General features: G+C 40.3%; 2 protein-coding genes across 2 annotated transcripts; both read left to right on the forward strand.

Annotated features, from left to right (window-relative positions):
- The first annotated feature begins 1,403 nt into the window (after nucleotides 1-1,403).
- LOC124265401 (beta-1,3-glucan-binding protein-like) lies at nucleotides 1,404-10,999 on the forward strand. Its single transcript, XM_046700171.1, has 9 exons — nucleotides 1,404-1,463; nucleotides 4,220-4,294; nucleotides 4,681-4,741; nucleotides 5,527-5,688; nucleotides 6,475-6,493; nucleotides 6,965-7,021; nucleotides 9,117-9,191; nucleotides 10,037-10,163; nucleotides 10,793-10,999. Exons 1-9 carry the CDS (start codon nucleotides 1,404-1,406, stop codon nucleotides 10,997-10,999), a joined length of 843 nt encoding a protein of 280 aa, XP_046556127.1.
- Nucleotides 11,000-13,011: 2,012 nt separating this feature from the next.
- On the forward strand, nucleotides 13,012-21,818 carry LOC124265402 (beta-1,3-glucan-binding protein-like). Its single transcript, XM_046700172.1, is given in 13 exon segments — nucleotides 13,012-13,129; nucleotides 13,472-13,576; nucleotides 15,820-15,954; nucleotides 16,600-16,721; nucleotides 17,060-17,134; nucleotides 17,691-17,751; nucleotides 18,113-18,280; nucleotides 19,192-19,272; nucleotides 19,588-19,681; nucleotides 20,157-20,231; nucleotides 20,701-20,827; nucleotides 21,586-21,670; nucleotides 21,673-21,818. Coding segments are annotated over 13 exon segments (1,365 nt in total). The 3' UTR covers nucleotides 21,792-21,818.
- The last annotated feature ends 302 nt before the right edge of the window (nucleotides 21,819-22,120 follow it).

The raw sequence follows: 22,120 nt of genomic DNA on the forward strand, positions 1-22,120 counted from the left end.
TAGCCTAGTGGTTAAAGCGTTCGCTCATCACGCCGAATATCCGGGTTCGATTCCCGACATGGGTACAATGTGTGAATCCCATTTTTTGGTGTTCCCCCGCCGTGACATTGTTTCAATATTGCTTAAATGCGTCATAAAACTAAACTCACTCACCCACTCACTATGATAACCCGTCATTTGATCAGCTGTTTGACCTTATGCCCGCACTACGTACTATAATTCAATTTTCAAATTATTTATTTATGAAACTTTGAGTGTCAATCTAACAGGTTATGTTTTTTCTGTATTTACACATTTAAGTTTTTTGTTAATATATTTGCAGTTGTACCTGTATAATTTCAGAATGAGCTTTAACATGATATTATGTTTTTTTGGCTTTGAAACTCTGAATTACCTTGTCTCTGTAGGCTTCCGTTTAGTGTTGTGTTAATATCTATTCCACAACAATGAATCATTGTTACTAAGACTGACTGTCGCATAACGCATTGAAGGTCACGTAAGACGTCGAATGATGAGTTTCCGTGAAGCCATGGCAACGTAACTCCATGATAACAAGATTGTCCTCAACGATAAAGCGTCTATGCATATTACTCAGAAGTTCCGGATCATCGGGTGGCATATCTCTGTTTACTTTTGAGTAGTATAGAATTATTCTCAATTCATACCGAAATATCAACAAAATAAGAACCCGTAATATCATTTATATTGCACTGTTATTCAAACGAAACAGAAAAACTAATTATAGACCCATTATTTGCAGAATTCCTTTCCAGGATTCACAAAAGTTAATACAATACATCAAGCGACTCTCTTGCAATTGTATGTTATACATACCAATCAAATCATGGACATAACTATTATACTTCGATGATAATATTACATGTTACAAATACGTTGTTACAGCGTTACGCCACACTCAGCAATATTCCAGCTATATGGCGGCGGTCTGTAAGTAATCGAGTCTGGACCAGACAATTCAGTGATCAACAGCATGAGCATCGATCTGCGCAATTGGGAACCGATGACATGTGTCAACCAAGCCAGCGAGCCTGACCACCCGATCCCGTTAGTCGCCTCTTACGACAAGCATATATAATATGTATTTCCTCCATTCTGAAGAGTACAAGGTTCACATAGTATATAAACAATACAATAATTACATATTATTCTTCTAGCAATGGTCGTTGGGCATATGCGCAGTCCGTACCAGATCTGAACGTTCGTGGAACAGTGCTTCATATCTATGTGACACCAACAGATCTCTGGTAGTATCTGTTGGCCATGCGAAACACATACTGCAAAGAAACTGCCGCGAAAGTGTCTCTGTCATCTGTGCACAGGTTAAAACTAGTCACACAGGATAACATGCGCAGTGTGAAATCCCAATCATTAAGGTTGTGGAGATGCACACTGAATTCCACACTACCAATAGCTATGATCTCACACCACAGTTCATCGCGGAGGTCAGTCAAGTGATCACAGTACTGGATATTATGGGTAAGAATATCTGTGTAAAACAGACCACACCTATGGCACAAGTCACTACCACCCTGGTTCTCCTTAATCACAGCACTGGTTTGCACCACAAAATTGGCTGCTGCTCTGCAGGCCGGCTTCTTCTGCGCAATCACCCAGGCTTGGTGCACACACAGGTTCGGGTGAATCTGGTGGAACTCATGTAGTCCTGAATCCACTAATCTCTGTCTGTATGACGTCAATTCGAAGTTCATAACATATACTTTGAACTTTGAAACTAGAACAATTATGAAACGTCTTATCTGCATCTGAAACGATCTGACTAGTAAGTAATGGAACACGTGTTTTGTTTTTAGATAGCGCCCTCACAACGCGTGTTAATTCACACACATGCCTGACTACATTAAAAGATTAGCCATAAGAACGCTAGTCCATTAGCATTTGCCATCATCGATATGGCTACACACATATTTCTGCTCATCGGCCTAGTGGCTTCGCCTGCATTAGCAGGGCCACAGCCAACAATCAAATTACATAAGGACCAGCAGAACACCTTGGCTGTTTCCTTTCCCGGTAAGCATATTAGTGATTTGTTTTCTCTTATCATTTCAAATTAATAAGCGAAAAGGTACCAAATGATGTGGCCCAACTGCTTTCCAACGCACTCACTCACTCAAACACTCAAATCAGTCAATCACTCACTCAAAATGCTGACAATGTTTCATCCACAGATGTACCAACTGTAAATACCATTGAATTCAAGTACGCTATTCATCAACCATCGGGTCATTTACCACGCTTGATGGACACTGTCACTGTGTATAGAAATCGTGAGTATGATCACTTATCAGTATTTAGTTTTGGATATGGAAGTATGTTAGATTTAACGTCGTTCAGTGCAGTGATTACAAAATGTAGGGCACCATTGATTTGGTTCACACGTATAGTGAATCAAGGATACCAATACCAAATCACGCAGTAATGACCGACTTTTCTTAAAACGTTCTGGAAGTGTGGCAGTGAATGAAATCATGCCGATGTGGTCATTATTAAATTGCTAGTTAATACGTGGCGTTTGATCAGCTAACCGAGCAGTTCCTCCGTTCATGTTTCCATAAACCGAAAATATTTTAGACCGCAACAGACTATTGTTTGACAAAACAATATGAACGCATGTGTTGGATTTTTTTGTGGGGTGGGATTCTACAGTTTTGTTTACTGGTAAATATTCTAAGCAGTTTCAACATCTAAATTTACAACACCAATGTTAGATCCTAAACGTCTCGAATACAAACATATCAAAATAATTAAAAAAGATAAATCGTTAAAATGTGATTTGAATGAATCATTGAAAATTAATGATAATGCTTTGTATTCGTGATGACGAAGTGAATGAGTAAATATGTCCTGCTTGACCGGTGTCTTTGAAAAGGAAGTGGCAGTAACTACTGTGTATGCACAGGCAGTATGGGACAACATGGATTCGCGATCAAGAGACATGTCATTCCTGTTAATGTCTGTGTAAACGATTCTCGAATGACTTAACCTGGTCTTTGATCGTGAAACCTTCAATAAAATGTTTAGTTGTAAGCATATTGTGACTTCCTGTAAATTTGAATTAAATGTATAAGAGCACATCAACGCATAATATAAACTGTACCTTAACAGTATTGTTTCTTTGTAAAATGCTCCCTTGGATATATCATTCAAATGTTGTTAAAGTTTTCCATGACACCTGTTGACATCCCAATGTCTTTTGTTACAGATATTTTACGTTGTAACTGATCTTGACAGCAAAATTGCTTGGCTGGTGCCAAAGGATATTCAGTTATACGTCATTCCCTCATTCCTTGACATATGCTTTTCTTCTAGCTGTTGGACACTTCTATTGTGAAGTCGAAAGCAAGCATGCCTTTACCGATAAAGAAGTGATGGAATATTCTGTAAACTATTTATCAGCAACTGGCGATGTTGTATACCACGTGGACGGTGTATTCAGTATTCCAGGTATGCCTACTTCTTAAACAATGTATTCATTTCGCACGTTTTATATGTATGGTCATATTGTACATTAAATCAGTGTGTTTGAGTGAGTGAGTGATTGAGTGAGTTTAGTTTCACGCCGCACTCAGCAATATGCCAGTTATATGGCGGCATTCATCATGTAAACGATATGATTTGATAAAAGGATAATGAATACTGCACACATTATTATGAACCATTTTCTCGAAGGACACACCGCTTAATAAGAAGCAGCAGACAAAATAATGCAAGAACTTGATTAAAAAATGTGAACATGAAATGGGCCACCACGATAAAATTCGCAACTGCCCACGCCAATAAATAACCGCATTTTATATTACATACAGCTGCTTCATCTCTGAGCCCTAGGCTATACCGCCGTGGTACCACGGTCTTTGAGGACACGTTTACCTCGCACCAACTGAATTTGAAGAACTGGCACCATGAAATAACATGCTGGGGAGGAGGGGTAAGATTGATGTCAATCCCAAACAGAATGCCAAAGGGAAACGCCTTGGAATTTCACTTCAAATTCTTGACCTGAAGCCATGATTATCCTTTGATAATTTGATAATCATCTTGATAATCTAAAAGTACGATCAAAGCCTTGGCATGTTTAATATAGGTCGATTCATTATAATCATGATTGCATGGTTCGTTTTGTTTATAAAAAAAACACTGAGCTTATTAATATTATTGTTATTGTTGTTATTGCTATCAGAATGGAGAGTTCCAGATCTACACACCGGAAGCAGCCAACACATACATCAAGAACGGGGTTCTCTATCTCAAACCGGTAATACATTTAATACATTTAAGATGGCACCGACCACATATACCCTTTCTTTCATAAACCTAAACCTAAACCGTATTGATGGCTGGTCGGTTGGTTGTTCTTTAACGCAGCACTCAGCAGTATTCAAGCTATATGACGTTTTCTGTAAGTAATCACGTCTTCTGGACCAGACAATCCAGTGATCAGCAGCATTATCATTGATCTACGCAACTGGGATACGATGACATGTGTCAACCAAGTCAGCGAACCTGACCACCCGATCCCGTTAGTCGCCTCTTACATGCATAGTTACTGAAGACCAATCCTAACCCCGATCTTCACGAGTTATCGGATTTGTGAAAGTATAATAACTGCATTTTCTGTCACATCATCAACTTATTCTGCAGACGTTCACTGCTGACAAGTTCGGAGAAAGTTTTCTTCAAAACGGCGTCCTTGATGTCAAACGTATGTACAGAACGCACTTGACAGTAGAGCTGTCTATTGGCAAACAAGTTGTGCCATAAATTGTATTGCAATATATTGCAATCCAGGTACCCGTATTGCGATACGTATTGGGATATATTGAGAACTTAAGGGTTTGACAGTGAGTGACACTAATCGTGCAAGTCAATCCTATTTTATACATTGCAAGTCCTTTAACATGTATGTTATGGTTCTGATAACAGCAATCCCAACATTAGTTTGCCAAGTCATGGATTCTATTTATTCTTTTTTATATACAAATTATAGTATTACAGTATGACGTTTTGTCATTGAATAACGAGGGCAAACATCTGTTGTGAGTGAAGGTGTGTGTAGATTTTAATACAAACCATAAAGATAATCACAAAAACGTCATATATATTCTTTACCCAACATACCGGTTCTCAGAAACAAATATCGCAATACGTATCGTTTGAAAAGCGTGTTGTGATATACCGGTATACAGGTAATACCCTCAGCCCTAATTGATAGTATCTCTCCATGTTCTAACCGACAGCATAATGTTTCCGAATGTCGTCATGTTCTAACAGACTGAACACTGGCCGCATGCATCCAAGATCAAACAGATGGCACACTTAATCGAACGTCTCTGTGTTCTGAATGACAGCACATTGACCGAATGTCTACATGTTTACACAGACAATACATTTGCCCAATTGTCTGCATGATTAGACGGTCAGTACATTTGAACAAATGCATCCATGTTCAAACAGACAGTACACTTGCCTCAATATTCCCTGTTGCAGAACAGTGGGGATCATGCACATCTGATAATGACAATGGCTGTCATCGTCAGGGTTCGCAGATTCCACCAATAATGTCATCGAAGGTCGTCTCTACAGCTTCCATCACACACGGACGAGTTGAGGTGGTGGCGCAGATCCCTAAAGGGGACTGGATCTGGCCAGGTACATCCTTTGTGTCAATTGTCTTGTTATACACAATGGTCAATGGTCATTATCTTACCTCACACATAAATGTCGCTTTCTGATTGGCTCTTCTATTATTTTCAATGTACCCAGCTTACAAGCGAGGTACATTTCAATGTACCCTGCTGTCAATGGCAACTCATTCTGTACTTCGTGGTAGTAATTCTTTATCTCGAATAACATTGAATCACGTATGATGTACGGAAATTACCGATGTTTTACGAATGCAAATCGATGGAAGGGAGATAACTCTAAATCTGTTTTTCTTGTCAGCAAAATCTACAAATGGTTACAAAAAGATTTGTACCCGTGCTTGAAACGATTTAAAATTAACATTAAGGTGTTTGGTAAGATAAACACGTTGTTCATTGGTCCCTTCGGGCTCATGGAACATAAACAAACATCTAGGGTACATCAACCCCTGCCCCCCTTGTGACCAGTGAACATCTTATAATGGTCAAATGCAACATATGTCATATTTGGGATTATACTTTCCAGACCTGCTTCCACATAAAATAATCAAGACTACCAGTTGACCGACTTCTATTTGTGTGGAAGCAGCGGTGGGTGACGAGGCTGTGTGCGCATGCGGTTAGATGCCGGATTCTAAGAGTGTGGGTTCGAATCCCGGATTCGACTCAACATAATATAAGTACTAGACTCTGAGAAAGTGTATTCCCAAATATGACAGATGTTTGAACTACCTTGCTGTAGCATGACGTGTGACCCACCTATATTTTGTTAGCTGTATACGTTCTGTTGTAGGAAGATCTTCTGTGAGTGGGTGAGTTTAGCTTTACGCCGTACTCAGCAATGTTCCAGTTATATGGTGGCGGTCTGTAACTAATCGAGCCTGGACCAGATAATCCAGTGATCAACAGCATGAGCATCGATCTGCGCAAATGGGAACAGATGACATGTGTCAACTCAGTCAGCTAGCCTGACCACCCGATCCCGTTAGTCGCCTCTTACTACAAGCATGGGTTACTGAAGATCAATATTCTAACCCGTATATTCACGGGTCGAAGATCTTCTGTGAGTTCAAATTCCATAATGTGATAAAACTACATGTGCATGCATTTGGCATGCGTCTATTATATGGCATAAGTGACATATTGGACACCTGGTGTCATCTCTTATATGTAATGATACCTACATAATTGTCAGCATTATTTTGCTTTTCACGCCCTATGGGTTTTGATTCGTTTTTAAACTGTCCAATGAATTGTAGAGATTAAATCCCTCAATGTTGTAGCCATTTGGCTGCTTCCTCCCGGGTGGCCTTGGAAATATGGCGCCTGGCCAGCTTCCGGTGAGATCGACATTATGGAATCAAGAGGTGTGTACATTATTGAATTTTACTCATTTTAAGGCGATACCGGTCACTTGATATTCACATCGAGGAGCGAGCTGTATGCAGAGAATTTTGAGCGAGCAACATTTGTTCAAGGCAAATCTCAAAATTAATTTATCAAGCTGCACCAAGACATTTTCGAATAGACTGTAGGATATTGGACTGAAAATATTGGATGTCCCGCTGAAGACAATGTGAAACAAATGTGACAAACTATATAAGACAGGTAGTGCTTTGTTAAAGCAGCAAGAAAGGGAATTATCACAAACAAAATTAGAATAACAATACACATATAAAACATATCAACTGATGGGAAATGCAGTGTGAGAAGAGTACACTAATTAAAATTTAAATATGAAAATATTATTAAAGTGATTCGTTTACATGTAGATTTTATACAATCTTCAGAATACGCCTCCTTTGAAATACTGGTATACCGGTTACAACTAACACATATATGCTTTCCTGCAAAGGTAACCTCCATATGAAAGACAGTAGTGGCGCAAGCCAAGGAGCTGACCGGGTCTTGTCCACCATTCACTACGGTGCGTCTCCGAGTCAACACAGACAACAAGGACAGTCTAAGTAATACAATTCTACAGAACTATCCATTTTCAAGTATTAGTACAGGCGAAATAATATATTGTTGTTAAACACCTTGGTCATCATGTCATGTGATCTACCTTCAGTTGCTTGTGATCTACTGCCCGTAATATTGTATTGTCGTTAAACGCCTTGGTTATCATGTCATGTGATCTACCTTCAGTTGCTTGTGATCTACTGCCCGTAATATTGTATTGTCGTTAAACACCTTGGTTATCATGTCATGTGATCTACCTTCAGTTGCTTGTGATCTACTGCCCGTAATATTGTATTGTCGTTAAACGCCTTGGTTATCATGTCATGTGATCTACCTTCAGTTGCTTGTGATCTACTGCCCGTAATATTGTATTGTCGTTAAACGCCTTGGTTATCATGTCATGTGATCTACCTTCAGTTGCTCGTGATCTACTGCCCGTAATATTGTATTGTTGTTTAGAGTAATATATTTATATAGTTACGCATTAGTTTTAAGAGAAATCTGGTGATTGTCCTTCACTGACTAGTATTTATTGCATCTGGGTGGGCTTTTATTAAAATGTAGATTTTTTTTGTCACGTTTGGCTGAAATACTGCCGATATGACTTTTAATGCTAACTCATTCATTTAGCTATTGTAAAGTCTTGAACAGGAATTTCTCAGTTGTTCCTGTACTTGTGTACTGGTCATGAAAGCAATGAATTATAGAAATCACAACCATAGCAGGGGGGAAGTTGGTATTTGAGGAAATACACGTTACACGCGTATCTTTAACTGAACGTATACCAAGCATCATGCATATACGCCCAGGGCCTGATCCACAAAACGTTCGTAGCACTAAATCATCCGTAAGCCAATGATAAAGAAAAGAGATACGAAAGGTCGTAACGTTACGAACGCTTTGTGGATCGGGGAATCGTTCCTCGAAGTGATCGTAGTGCTACGACTGTCGTAAGTATATGTTAAAGTATGGAAGTTACGATCATCTTAGGGTTACGATCTCTTTGTGGATCGGGGAATCGTTCCTTAAAGTGATCGTAGTGCTACGACTGTCGTACGTATGGGAGTCTTAGGGTTACGATCGCTTTGAGGAACGGGGCCCTGGACTCAGAATTTTAATTCCGAATGATGTGTTTATCGTTAGCCGTTCAATCATACGAATGGTCTCCTTGGTTACAATGTCATTATCATTCGCTCGTATGATCATCACAGGTTACAGTACGTTCCCAGCAATCTATGTCGTAAGAATCAACTTGAAGAATCAAGGTTGATATGGTCAGGTCATATGACTCCTTCGATAACGTCCTAGCATACCCCGATGGTGAGGATAGGTGTTCATAATATTAACCATCGGGTGTTCGGGAGTAGACTCAATTATGTACAGATCGTCGTCCTGGTGATGAGAGGTAACGACGTGCAGCGGTGACACAATAATAAACAAACACATTTTCATGTTGGATAATGTGTTTTACAGATTGAGCAAATCCGGCACAAGTTGGGCTGATGGTTTTCATACATACTCAGTGGACTGGACAGATGGACACATCAGGTAACGTGCATGTCATCAAAGTTCGGTGGCTACGAATGTGCGAACTGGACATTTTAAAAAATTTTCTCCCAAAACCGCTGCGAAAATAGACGTAAAGGCGAACAAATAACATATCCTATCACACATATTTCTATACTTTGTAAAAGTGTAAATATCAGGAACTCAAAGGTTACCAAAAACATTAATATCAACCCAAAATCATCATAAAAGACTTATATATCATGAAAGAAAATAGATATGTCTACATCAGGAAACCGTAGCTTAATAAAAGTGTGATATCAAACCTGATAAATGCGTTAATATTCAGAACATAAAGTTTGATAACAGTTAATGCCATGAATTTGTCAATATGAGTCTACGTACACTTAGGCTCAGTATTTTTTCGGTACACTGTAAGTAAGTCTAGAAGGTCAGTTCAGTAAGTCAGTTACTCTACAGTCATAATCTCAACGCTTCCTTGAAGTGTTACTATCATAGAAGGTAAGGCCGCCAAATATTTTGGAGAATTTGTTACAAGTATAATTGCTTGACACGAATGTGGCATGAATAAATTGACTGCACATTCATTTTTGAAACATTGTATATTTCCAATTTTAGGCATAATTTGTGAATGGAGGGTGCTACCGGTAGGACAGGACATACTTATCCTTTTCTAGAACACCTGGTGTCATCACTGATTTTCAGCGATCCATTAATATTATTTTCACAGCTAATTTTCCGGAATTTGTTTCTATAGATAGTCCAGACCGGTTACTGGACTTGCACTGGAATGTTTAAGTACTAATAAGATAATTTATTTCTAAGCAGATACCTTTATTGATAACTTGTATTAATCCTCTAATTAGGATGGACATAGACAACCAGCCGGTCATGTCCTGGTCAACACCGTCTCAAGGGTACTGGTCATACAGTCATCAGACTGGTACCAATGTCTGGTCCAGAGGGGGTAAAGATGCGCCCTTTGATGGGAAGGTAAGGAAATTGTTTCATCTGACCACATAAGATGCAATGAGTGAGCGACTGAGGTTTTACCTCCCTGTAATCATTATCGGTACAGACACACCTGTAAGCATCAGGATGACGATAGAAATCGAACAAGCCGATCATATGTTTCTGAGAAGCTTAAAGGATCCAGCTCGTCATAGCAATCAGCGGCGTTAGAAGAATGTGTCTTCCTCAGAAGATTTAAATGATTATGATGTTCAGTACAATGTGTTGGGTACAATGTGTACAGCCAACACCGTTTCACTCACTCACTCACTAACAGTGTTTCAAATGGTGTAGATATACATATAGTTTACTTCTAAAATATTCAGCTGCGAAAACAGTTTATGGATAGCTACAGACTCGGCTTTTAGAGGCCATCTTAATGTAACTGAAATGTTGTTGACTGCGGCGTAAAATTACATTCACTCACTCATTCTTCTATAGACAGAGGGGCGGTGGGGTAGGCTAGTGGTTAAAGCGTTCACTCATCACGCTAAAGACCCGGGTTCGATTCCCTACATGGGTACAATGTGTGAAGCCCATCTCTGGTGTTCCTCCACGCAATATTGCTGGAATATTGCTAAAACCATACTCACTAACTCACTATGTTCCAGATGAGCCTCATTCTGAACGTCGCTGTAGGCGCCACCAATGGTTACTTCCCCGACTCATGGCGAAACACTCCCCATGCTAAACCCTGGAAGAACAACTCACCAACTGCTAGTAGGGATTTCTGGAAGAGCAAGCACCAGTGGCAGTCAACTTGGCATGGCGAAGACGTTGCCATGAAGGTCAAGTCGGTCAAGATGATACAGTATTAGTAACAGAAGATTGGACAAGGGTTAACGGAATAAAATTCATTGTAATACCTGTCTTTTTGTGAAAACTAATTTAACTCAGAGAATAACAAACGCCAAAGCCCCAATACATTTATGGTTTGGATTTTTGCCATAGTGATGATTTACAAACCGTTACAAAATTTGGTCGCTGCTTAACGTCTTGCTCGCAAAAGTCCCAGCAATATGATGGCGGTCTGTAAATAATCGACTCTGGGCCAGGTAAGCAGCGATTGACATCATGAGCGTCGATGTGCTCAATTGAGATGCGGAGACGTGCACCAACCAAGTCAGCAAACCTACCACTCGATCCTGCTTGTTAGCGTTATCAAGACATGCTTGTGTTGCTGATGACAAATTCTAACCCTACATCTACACAGATCTTGAATTGACTGGAGAAAACTCTTTCCAAAATATAATCATAAGACACGCCGAATATCGGTTTTTCAGGCAAACACCTGTTTAAAAAACTATGAAAGTAGGTACTAGTATTCGCGAAATCTTGTCTTATCCCCTCATCTTAAATCCGAGCACCGGGGGGCGGTGGGGTAGCCTAGTAGTTAAAGCGTTTGCTCGTCACGCCGAAGACCCGGGTTCGAATCCCCACATGGGTACAACGTGTGAAGCCCATTTCTGGTGTCCCCCGCCGTGATATTGCTGGAAAATTGCTAAAAGCGGCGTAAAACAGACTCAGTCAGTCAGTCAGTCCGAGCACCTGAAAGGGTAATTACAAGTCCCAACCTTTAACTTATTTTGGTATGATGCCGTTGAAAGAACCAGGGAGACACTCAATTCACTTGACCACAGAGATAATTGACATTACAGGACATTGACACAACGGAACGTAAGTTGTTTGCTTGTGGTCCAACGTAAGTTGTTTGCAGTGGTCCAATTGGGATACAATGCTATATGGCGGCGGTCTGAAATAATCGAGTCTGGTCCAAACAATCCTGTGATCAACAGCATGGGCATGGGTCTACGCAATTGGGATACAATGACAAGTTGTTAGTTTGCTTGTAGTGCAGCTACATGGCGGAGGTCTGAAAATAATCGAGTCTGGTCCAAACAATCCTGTGATCAACAGCATGGGCATGGGTCTACGCAATTGGGATACAATGACAAGTTGTTAGTTTGCTTGTAGTGCAGCTACATGGCGGCGGTCTGAAAATAATCAAGTCTGGTCCAAACGATCCTGTGATCAACAGCATGAGCATGGGTCTACGCAATTGGGATACAATGACATGTGTTAACCAAGTCAACGAGCCTGACCACCGAAACACGTTAGTTGCCTCTAACGACAAGCATGGGTTGCTGAAGACCAAACCGGATCTTCACGGATAAGTTGCAAGTAAAACCGAATATTAAGAACGGAACCATGCAGTCTTTCCTATTACGTTTGCAGTGGCTGGATTCCCATGCAGATGTCCATATCCACTACATGTATGTATCATTCACCTCAAGAAGGAATATGAGTTAACTCCGAAACGTCGTGTTAAACAAAGAAGTTAATATCCACACAATATTTGACTCATGTTCATCACAACTAATATCAACTTCAACAACTCACTGTCGTATATGGTTAAAGTTTTCAAGTCCAACTGTCTTCAAAATGAATCACGGCAGCTGCGAATTATATTCAACTTTAAACCACCAAAGGAATGTGTAAGATTACAAACAAAGAGTGAACCGTTTCACACATGGACATGCCCGTGAACTGCTTTGAGCAAACGTGGATGTGGATGTTGGAAAGTCAGATTCAAACGCGCCCATGTTATTGAACAAAACTTTGCATCTTCATTTGCAGATTTACCTTCTCTTCACAATGAACAGATTGTACTCTTAGCACCTTATACAAGTGATGAACGACTCGAGTTAGAATTATATTATTTGTACAATAAATGTGTTGTCCGTTACCACAAGTGAAAGGTGATAAGCCAATACAGAAGTGAACTAGGGCCCTACAAACCTGGTTGATAGCACACTGATCCAAGAAGACAATGGACACACTCACGTATGCAGTTCTCAGTGTAGGTCTCTGTTTATGTTCTGCATTGCCACCGCCTAAAATAAAATTAGATGCTGCACACCGCAACAAAATCACCATCAACATTCCAGGTAAGAGGGAGTGATTGAATTTAATCTTACGCTTTTAGCAATATTCCGCAATATCACCAGAAATGGGACACGAGAAATGGCTTCATTTATTGTACCTATGTGGGGAATCGAAATCGGGTCTTCAGCTTGACAAGCCGTTAATCCGTTGGACAACGCCACCGCCCCTCCAGGTTTGAGATATCTGTAAAAGTTTAAATCATGTCTTACAAGATGTCTGTGTTCTCTGTTTGTAAACGTTAAAATTCCCTGAAATTCATAAAGATAATCAAAATAATGTTCCAGTGTGTCTTCAAATCATACCTGACAAATTATTATGTGTCTAAGATGATGTTTATTTCTCAGATGCTGCCGGTATAGCTGATGTTGTAGTCTTATACGATTTACACCGACGAGATCGTCTGGACTACACATCTGTTCACAGGAGCAGATTACGTCTGAAGAGAAACTGTAAGTACAATTCCTAATTCCTTTTCAAATTCTTAACACCTATCGATCTAACTGACTGACTGAGTTTGGCTTTACGCCGCTTTTAGCAATATTCCAGCAACATCACGGCGGGGGGACACCAGAAATGGGCTTCACACGTTGTACCCATGTGGGGATTCGAACCCGGGTCTTCGGCGTGACGAGCCAACGCTTTAACCACTAAACTACCCCACTGCCCCCTATCGATCTAATGTTTAGTAAAATAGTATTGAATACATGGAAACCCGTGAAGATAGAAATTATTTTAAGCAACCTATGCTATTTGTAAGAGACGATGACTGGGTTGATGCTTGGGTCTTATTTCAATTGAGTAGACTGATGCTCATAATATCAATCACTAGATTGTCTTTTCCAGCCATGATTAAGTACTTCTGCGTCATTTTGCGTCAAACAAAAGGGAATCATAATCCTCTGCTATGGATAGAGTGAGTGAGAGAGTTTATATACTGAGTCAAAAAAGAAACTTCACAAAATGTAATTTGAAAAATAATGAATACTTTTTCTCTGATGATACATCTATGTATCCGAAATGGGATCCCTATCTGTCGACTCTAGAAACACGTTAGCAAAACCCACTCAAACCCATCCATTTGTCGTGCAAATGACGTTAGTGCCAAATCAGGTTTTGCACGTGCAGTCGATCACGTGATCTTCGCATCGAAGTTTTCTTCATATGCACGTGTTTGCATTGGCCTCATGAATTGAAAAAACACTTTTAAACCACAGTTCTAACGGTACGTGAAATACCACGATTGTCAAATGTGCAACGTGAACGTGCCGTTGGCATGTTGCAAGCGGGAAGATCAGTTATTGACGTCGAAAGAGCAATGGAATGCAGCCGTCGTACTGTGTATGACTTGCGAGGTCGTCTACAACAAACTGGCACCACTTCTGATCGCCCAAGGTCGGGTCGTCCTACGTCACCTACGTGACAGATTTCTGCCGGCTACACGAACCAGGGCTGAGATGTTTAGAGGTCGACTGTCCTCACAGACCATTCGAAATCGGTTGCGGACTGCCAATCTCCATTCTCGACGTCCATATCGTGGGCCAATATTGACGCCGTTTCATCAACGTCAACGTCTGCTGTGGGCCCAACGTCACCTCCGATGGACCCAGAGAGACTAAAATCGACTCGTCTTTAGCGATGAATCCAGGTTTACCCTCAGATTCGCGGACGGCAGGCATAGAGTCTGGAGACGACGTCGTGAACGGTATGCCCAATGTTGTGTACAGGAAGTCAACAGATTCGGGGACGGAAGTTGCATGGTGTGGGGTGCTTTCTGTGGGAACAACCGTTCCCGACTTCTGGTCATCCGTGGAAACCTCACAGCTGCTGCTTACTGCGACCAGGTGCTCACCCCTGAACTCGTTCCTTTCATGGCGGCTCATGGCCCAGGTCTACAGTTCCAGCATGATAATGCTCGGCCGCAAAACGCTGGAATCAACGTCATGGACTGGCCATCGAGGTCCCCTGACCTTAATCCAATAGAGCACGTTTGGGATGCACTTCGGAGAAGGCTTCGTGGTCTTAGGAACCAACCTCAGAATTTGCAGGAACTTGGCGCTGCCTTGCAAGAGCAATGGCGCAGAATCCCCAACCACGTGTTCACAAGCATCAGGCAGTCGATGAGGAGACGGTGTTTGGCAGTGGTGAATGCGCGGGGCGGCCATACACGATATTGAACTGAGAAATTTCGCATTTTTAATCTTGTGACTTGACATTCTGTATACCCATGTTTTGGAACGGCGGTGTAGCCTAATGGAACTGATTATGGCACTGTCAGTGTATCGAGTACATCACACAGATCTCAGCAATGAAATAATAACAATTTAACCATCTTACCATCTCTTGTTCTTTTATAGTGCCCTGAAGAAAGAATGTGAAGTTTATTTATCGTCACATCTGCATTGTTTCAGCCATATCGAGCCGAGATCAAATAATAAGGATATTGAAGATCACTAGAACCAGATATTAAAAAATCCGTTGACGATGAACAGTAAAATTACTAGTGCATCATAGGTATCTAAGTAAACCCAGCATGCCGTTTAAGATAACAATACAATATAATACTATGGATAGAGGTATACATGAAACTGTCCATGTAGTACAGGTGACTTGAAATGAAGGAATCAACATCCATCTCAGACACCGTTACCAAGGCAAGGGAACCATTATGGCACATCATTTTCTTTTGTTTCAGACGCTGGATGTTTCTTTGATGAGATTGTTAACAACATTGCACAAGGCGATGACGCTATTCTGGAATATTTAGTTTATTATTATGCCACGGATGGCAACATAATACATCGCATCCGGGATAGGTTTGTCATACCACGTAAGTTGTGGTGTACATTCACCAAATTATAAACATTATTATTATTAGAAAAGTATACTATAAAGAATGACAATATATCTAAAAATACAAAGGTGAATTTACATTAATAAATTAGGGTGACCATGCCAATGAATGGCATGGTCACTCACAACTGTCATGAGTTCAGGTTATGGTGTAAAGGTGATTACAGAACGTGTAATCCATGGTATATTCTGAAACAAATGCACGTACATGTATGCATATCTCGATTAGACAAGATTTCATTCATATTTCTGACATACCACTAATTAACATTCATGACTATTCTTTTCCACTCTCCTTGAAGCGCACGTCACGCCGAAGACCAGGGTTCGATTCCCCACATGGGCACAATGTGTTTAGCCCATTTCTGGTGTCCCCCGCCGTAACATTGCTGGAATATTGCTAAAAGCGGCGTAAAACTAAACTCAGTCAGTCAGTCAGTCAGTCTTGAAGCGCAAGCCCCAATTACCTTGCGTGGCTTGGGGTAGTTCGTCTGTCATTAAGTATTCCTAAAGACTATTATAGGATTTGAACAGCAAACACTGAGCATTAGTATGGGTTATACATATGTCGACATCTTTTCCGTTTCGTCCTGTAATGGCATGTTCTTTGTTCCTTAATCAGAAATTACGCCCCTTTCACCTCGTATTGTCAGAAGAGGCACCACCGTCCTCTACGACGATTTCTCCTCCAACGTCCTCGACACCAACAAGTGGTGGTTTGAAATCACGTCCCATGGGGGAGGGGTGAGTCATTCTATCCATATTCTAAAGTGCCACTGACCAGTTATGAACATTTCATAGATAAATAAAAGTTATGACCGTGGGCTGACGTCACAGGTTTCCTCACTATGTTTCTGATTTCATCAGCAGCAACTTGAACTCGTGGGTTTCACTTAAGTGGTGAACGGCAACGGCGTTCATCATTTTTGGCTTCATAACACATCAATCTGATCATGAAATAACTAACATACAGTTGTTTACAACGTAACATTAAACATAAGGAATCACAGTTCAATTTCCAAAGGTACAAATATCATAAGTATTGTAAAGCTATGCCTTATCTAAACATTGCATGATTACAGAGTGGACAGTTCCAGATGTACACACCTGATATTGCGAACACTTTCATCAGGAATGGTATTCTATACATCAAGCCGGTTTGTATACAAGCTTGTTTCAGATTTGCAAGAACAGTGTCTGGAATCATGTGTCACATACGAGGAACTTGCAAAAGTTCTTCAAAACAAACAAAATAATATTGCCAATGCTCAATATTAAACCTAATATAACTGTTTCTGGTATTGATAAATTCCTGGTTTCGGATTCAGGTGTTGGCATCGTAAGAGAATGGGGATTTGATGGTACAATGTGTATCCTTGCTGAGTATGTCTGTTTCTTCTTTTTAACGCCGGAGAATGGGGATCTGATATGCACCAGACAATCAATAATGAGCATCGATCTATACAATTGGGATACGTTGGCATGCATTGGCAAGTCGGTGAGCCTGACCACCTGATCCCGTTTGTGTCTAAGAGCCATTATGTGTATTTGGCTGACAAAGAGTGGTTGTTTATGGCTTCAACAGTTCATTGTGGCATTATTCACCGGTCATTATGGCATTGCTGACTACCTCTGGCATCATTTAAAATCCTACAGTACATGGCTTGTGACATAAAGACTGATGTAATGACATCAACCTTCTTTAACACACAGACCTTCACTGCTGATAAATTTGGAGAACAGTTCTTACACAGCGGAAGACTTAACCTCACCAGTGAGTAAATAACTCTACATAACTGTACGTATTTTATTATGTTAAAAAAGACAATCTATTATATATTTTCTAAATCGTATTAACCTCTCTTATCCGGACACTTCTGTTCTCTCAAATACTGCCCGGATAAACGGATACCTCGATCCCTCACAAATTCAACCCTATATTATGTTTAACATTTAGATATGTAGGATGATACGTTATTTGAATATTAACACCATTTACTTGGTTTTTCCCGGGTTCGCATCCCCACATGGGCACAATGTGTGAAGCCTATTTCTGGTGTCCCCCGCCGTGATATTGCTGGAATATTGCCAAAAGACGGCGTAAAACCATACTCACTCACTCACTATTCTTTTAGAACAATGGGGTTCCTGCACTTACAGTGGACACAACGGATGCTTCCGTGAAGGAAACCTCCATAACATACCACCAATCATGTCAGCGGAAATACATTCCAAAGTTACAATAGTTCACGGTAGAGTGGAGGTGGTGGCTCAAATCCCTAAAGGAGACTGGCTGTGGCCAGGTATGATTTTAGGTTAATTCACACCAATACTTTCCATTACTGTGTAGCTCTTCCGCTATCAGCTATGCAGTAATAGTCCGCAATACTGCTGAGATACAGTCCGTTTGAGTCAGAAACGGACCGATGAATTGCAAATTTTATCATTCTACAAAATTGCCACATAAATATAAATAGTACACATGTTTATCATTTACTAATACCCAACAGCTTTCTTATATTTGAAAAAAGTTATTTAAGAAACTATCATTAATATTTGACACAGTTCACCAGGTGTTAGAGAAGCACGTGCACAAGTGCCCACCTAGTTATTGATTCATTAGCCTGTGCTGTGCCGTCTCCATCCTTTCTCGCACACCTGGCTGTCCCTTTCTCTGCACTCCTCCCTCGTAACAAATAGTGAACTGTGTCAATATTATAATGATAGTTTCTTAAAGAACTTTTATGGTGGAGTCCGGAAAACTTTCAAATATAAGAAAGCTGTTGGGTATTAGTAAATGATAAACCTGGTACTATTTATATTTATGTGGCAATTTTGTACAATCGATAAAATTTACAATCGGATCCGATTCTGACTCAAACGGACTGTTTTGTAGTATTGCTGAATATCTGTCTCGTAGCACGGGCTTATTACAAAGTTCTTCCCTAAATTTGGTCCGAAGTGATATCAGCTCTAACATATTCATGCTGATCGTAGTTACATATCCTGCTTCCTAGTTTTTCATTCACAGATAAAAAGGTAAGAATATTCTCCAAAACCTCGTGTTGCTTATAATAAAGAAGTTGACATCAGTAAATTCTCACTTTTTATGTATATCACTTCTAAATGCCATTCAAAGATTTCATGTACATGTTGTTCTTTGCCTTGCCGATATTCCGAATCATATTATATAAATACACTTCTTGGTTTGAAGCAATATGGCTTCGAGCAGAATGGCCTTGGAAATATGGGAAATGGCCAGCATCGGGTGAAATTGACATCATGGAAACAAGAGGTATGTTGACGTATTCCATTTTAGTAGCAAAGGCCCACTTTCAATAATAAAAGAGACCAAACCCTTCGATTGATACGCCACGCACATCATACAGGATAAGTTCTTTGTATCTATGCATGAGATATTTCGAGATGTGGTAACAGTGACGCCTTCTGACGTTAGTCATTTGTGTGAACAAAAGGTTACTGTCAAGCTGTATCAGTGGGCACATTTCTGCACACAGAATGTTTTGGAAAGGGGAAAGCTGAATTTTCATGTTGTGCCACCCTCACGTAAGCAATGCAATTAATTTGCAGGTAACCTCAATCTTAAAAGATGACCACAATCAGGATAAGAGCGTTAACGTTGTGTCTTCAACACTGCACTGGGGGACTTCGACCACGCAGCATAAACACCACGGAGAATCTAGGTAGCGATTAGGTTGTAAGAGTTCACGAGAATGTTGATCTAATAGGTTGTAACCATTTCCTTACGGGGTTTTAAAATTTATATTTACACATGTCTCCAGAAACAGTTATGCACCACACAATTCAATAGATTTGACATAATACTTTAAGAAGAAGACTGAGTTTAGTTTTACGCCGCTTTTTAGCAATATTGAAGGGAAAACACGGCGGGGACACCAGAAGGGCTTAACACATTGTGCCCATGTGGGGAATCGAATCCGGGTCTTCAAGCGTGACAGGCCAAATAACACTAGGCTTCATAAATTGTACACCAAACAAAATTTTATGTACATCAAACAAAATTTGATTCAACTTTGTTGTTTTGGGTTCTGTTCGTTTGGGCTGAGCCTTGTTCGTATGATAACTAGGCTCCCTAAATAATAATACTCAGTTGAGATTTCTTTTGATGAGACTGTCTTCAAAATCCCATTATTTCAGACCAAGCACTTTCGGGACAACATGGGCTGATGATTTTCATACCTTCACATTGGACTGGAATGCAGATCACATCAGGTAATGTCATTCTTGAAGGTCACCATTTTGTACATGTCATTAAATTAGATCTGCATTATAGCATCAAACTGCAGCTTTGTAGTCTTAATGTTGGATAGTAATATGTAGCATTCAAACAACATTACCCTTTGACTTTAGTTGACTGGGTACGATGACACAATCAACCAAATCCCTTAGTCTGATTACGCCCGTCGAGACAATCGTCTTGCGACTGGCATGAGTTGTTTTAAAAGCTATTCAAACCCACAAATCTCACATTTATAAAATACATATTTCAGAAGATATCTGTTGTTACCCAATTTTCTGTGTAATATAATTGTCATAGAAACAGACATCGAGATCAGTTAACTTTTGTTCAGTGTGACACAAAAGACGGTTTAATCAGTACATAATACACCTGGTTTAGTTATCATCAGAAACAAGTCACAGGGTGATGTTTGTGTATTGAAAAAAATAAATTGTTTTCCAGAATGGATGTCGACCACCAGCCTATCTTAGCGTGGACAACACCACCGAAGGGATACTGGGACTATAGCCATCTGTCTGGCAACAACATCTGGGCCCATGGTGGCAAAGACGCACCTTTTGATAGCAGGGTCAGTTGTAGATCAGGACGCTTGAAAACACAGATTATTAAATACAAACAGCTGTCCAATGTTCTATAGGTGCTGACGTCTACTTTTAGTCAAGCAATGGCAATGAAATGATGTCGTATAAACCATGAAAGTAACATGTTTAATCTGTCAGTTTGACACTGTGTTAGTCTATATCCAGGAAACCAGTAGCAACGTCCTAATACGAATAATTGAAGCAAATGACAGAATCAAAGAATATACGTATTCTCAGCTTAAGCAGGGCGAGTTGTTCAAGGCTAATGATAAACAAATGTTTATCTCTTAATACTAGTTCCATATTCTCAACCATAGCAGGAAACATTGTTCTGTTCTATGCTAATGATAAACAAATGTTTATCTCTTAATACTATTTCCATATTCTCAACCATAGCAGGAAACGTTGTTCTGTTCTAGGCTAATATTAAACAAATGTTTATCTCTTAAAACCATTTCCATACTCTCCGCCAAAGCAGGGAAAGTTGGTCTGTTCTTGGCTTATGATAAACACATGTTGAACAAGAACACTATATTTTAACGATCTTATCAGATGTTCTCAAAGTGATTGGCGTGTCCAGTCCCACTGATTTAGGAGAAAATGTTTCTTTTCGATTCCTAGATGGATAAATAGATGCTTTACGCCTTATAAGTCAGGCAGAGAAACCAAAGTTTTAACTGACGTCACAAAGGGATCAAACACTTCAGAACACTGATCAGCTGATTACTGATTCGATACTATTCAGATGGGTCTTATCCTCAACATTGCTGTGGGTGCTACCAATGGCTACTTCCCTGATTCCTGGCACAACATTCCCCATGGCAAGCCATGGAAAACACCTCCCCTACTGCCATGATGGATTTCTGGAAGAACAGGCATCAGTGGCAGCCTACTTGGCACGGTGATGACGTCGCTATGAAGGTCAAGTCCGTCAAGATGATACAGTATTAGTAGCGTTCAATAAAATACGTGAACGAAGGTGGGGATACAGTATCCACCAGCGTAGTTCATTTTCAGTAAGTGAGTGAGTGAGTTTAGTTTTACGCCGCACTCAGCAATGTTCCAGCTATATGGCGGCGGTCTGTAAATAATCGAGTCTGGACCAAACAATCAAGTGATCAACAGCATGAGCATCGATCTGCGCAATTAGGAACCGATGACATGTGTCAAACAAGCCAGCGAGCCTGACCACCCGATCCCGTTAGTCGCCTTTTACGACAAGCATTCACTTTCAGTAAGGATGTGATACCAGTGTTTTTCCATAAACGCAAATCATATTG

This window comes from Haliotis rubra, unplaced genomic scaffold (genome assembly GCF_003918875.1).
Source record: "Haliotis rubra isolate DU_JTF1 unplaced genomic scaffold, ASM391887v1 Scf978, whole genome shotgun sequence".
NCBI lineage: Eukaryota > Metazoa > Mollusca > Gastropoda > Lepetellida > Haliotidae > Haliotis > Haliotis rubra.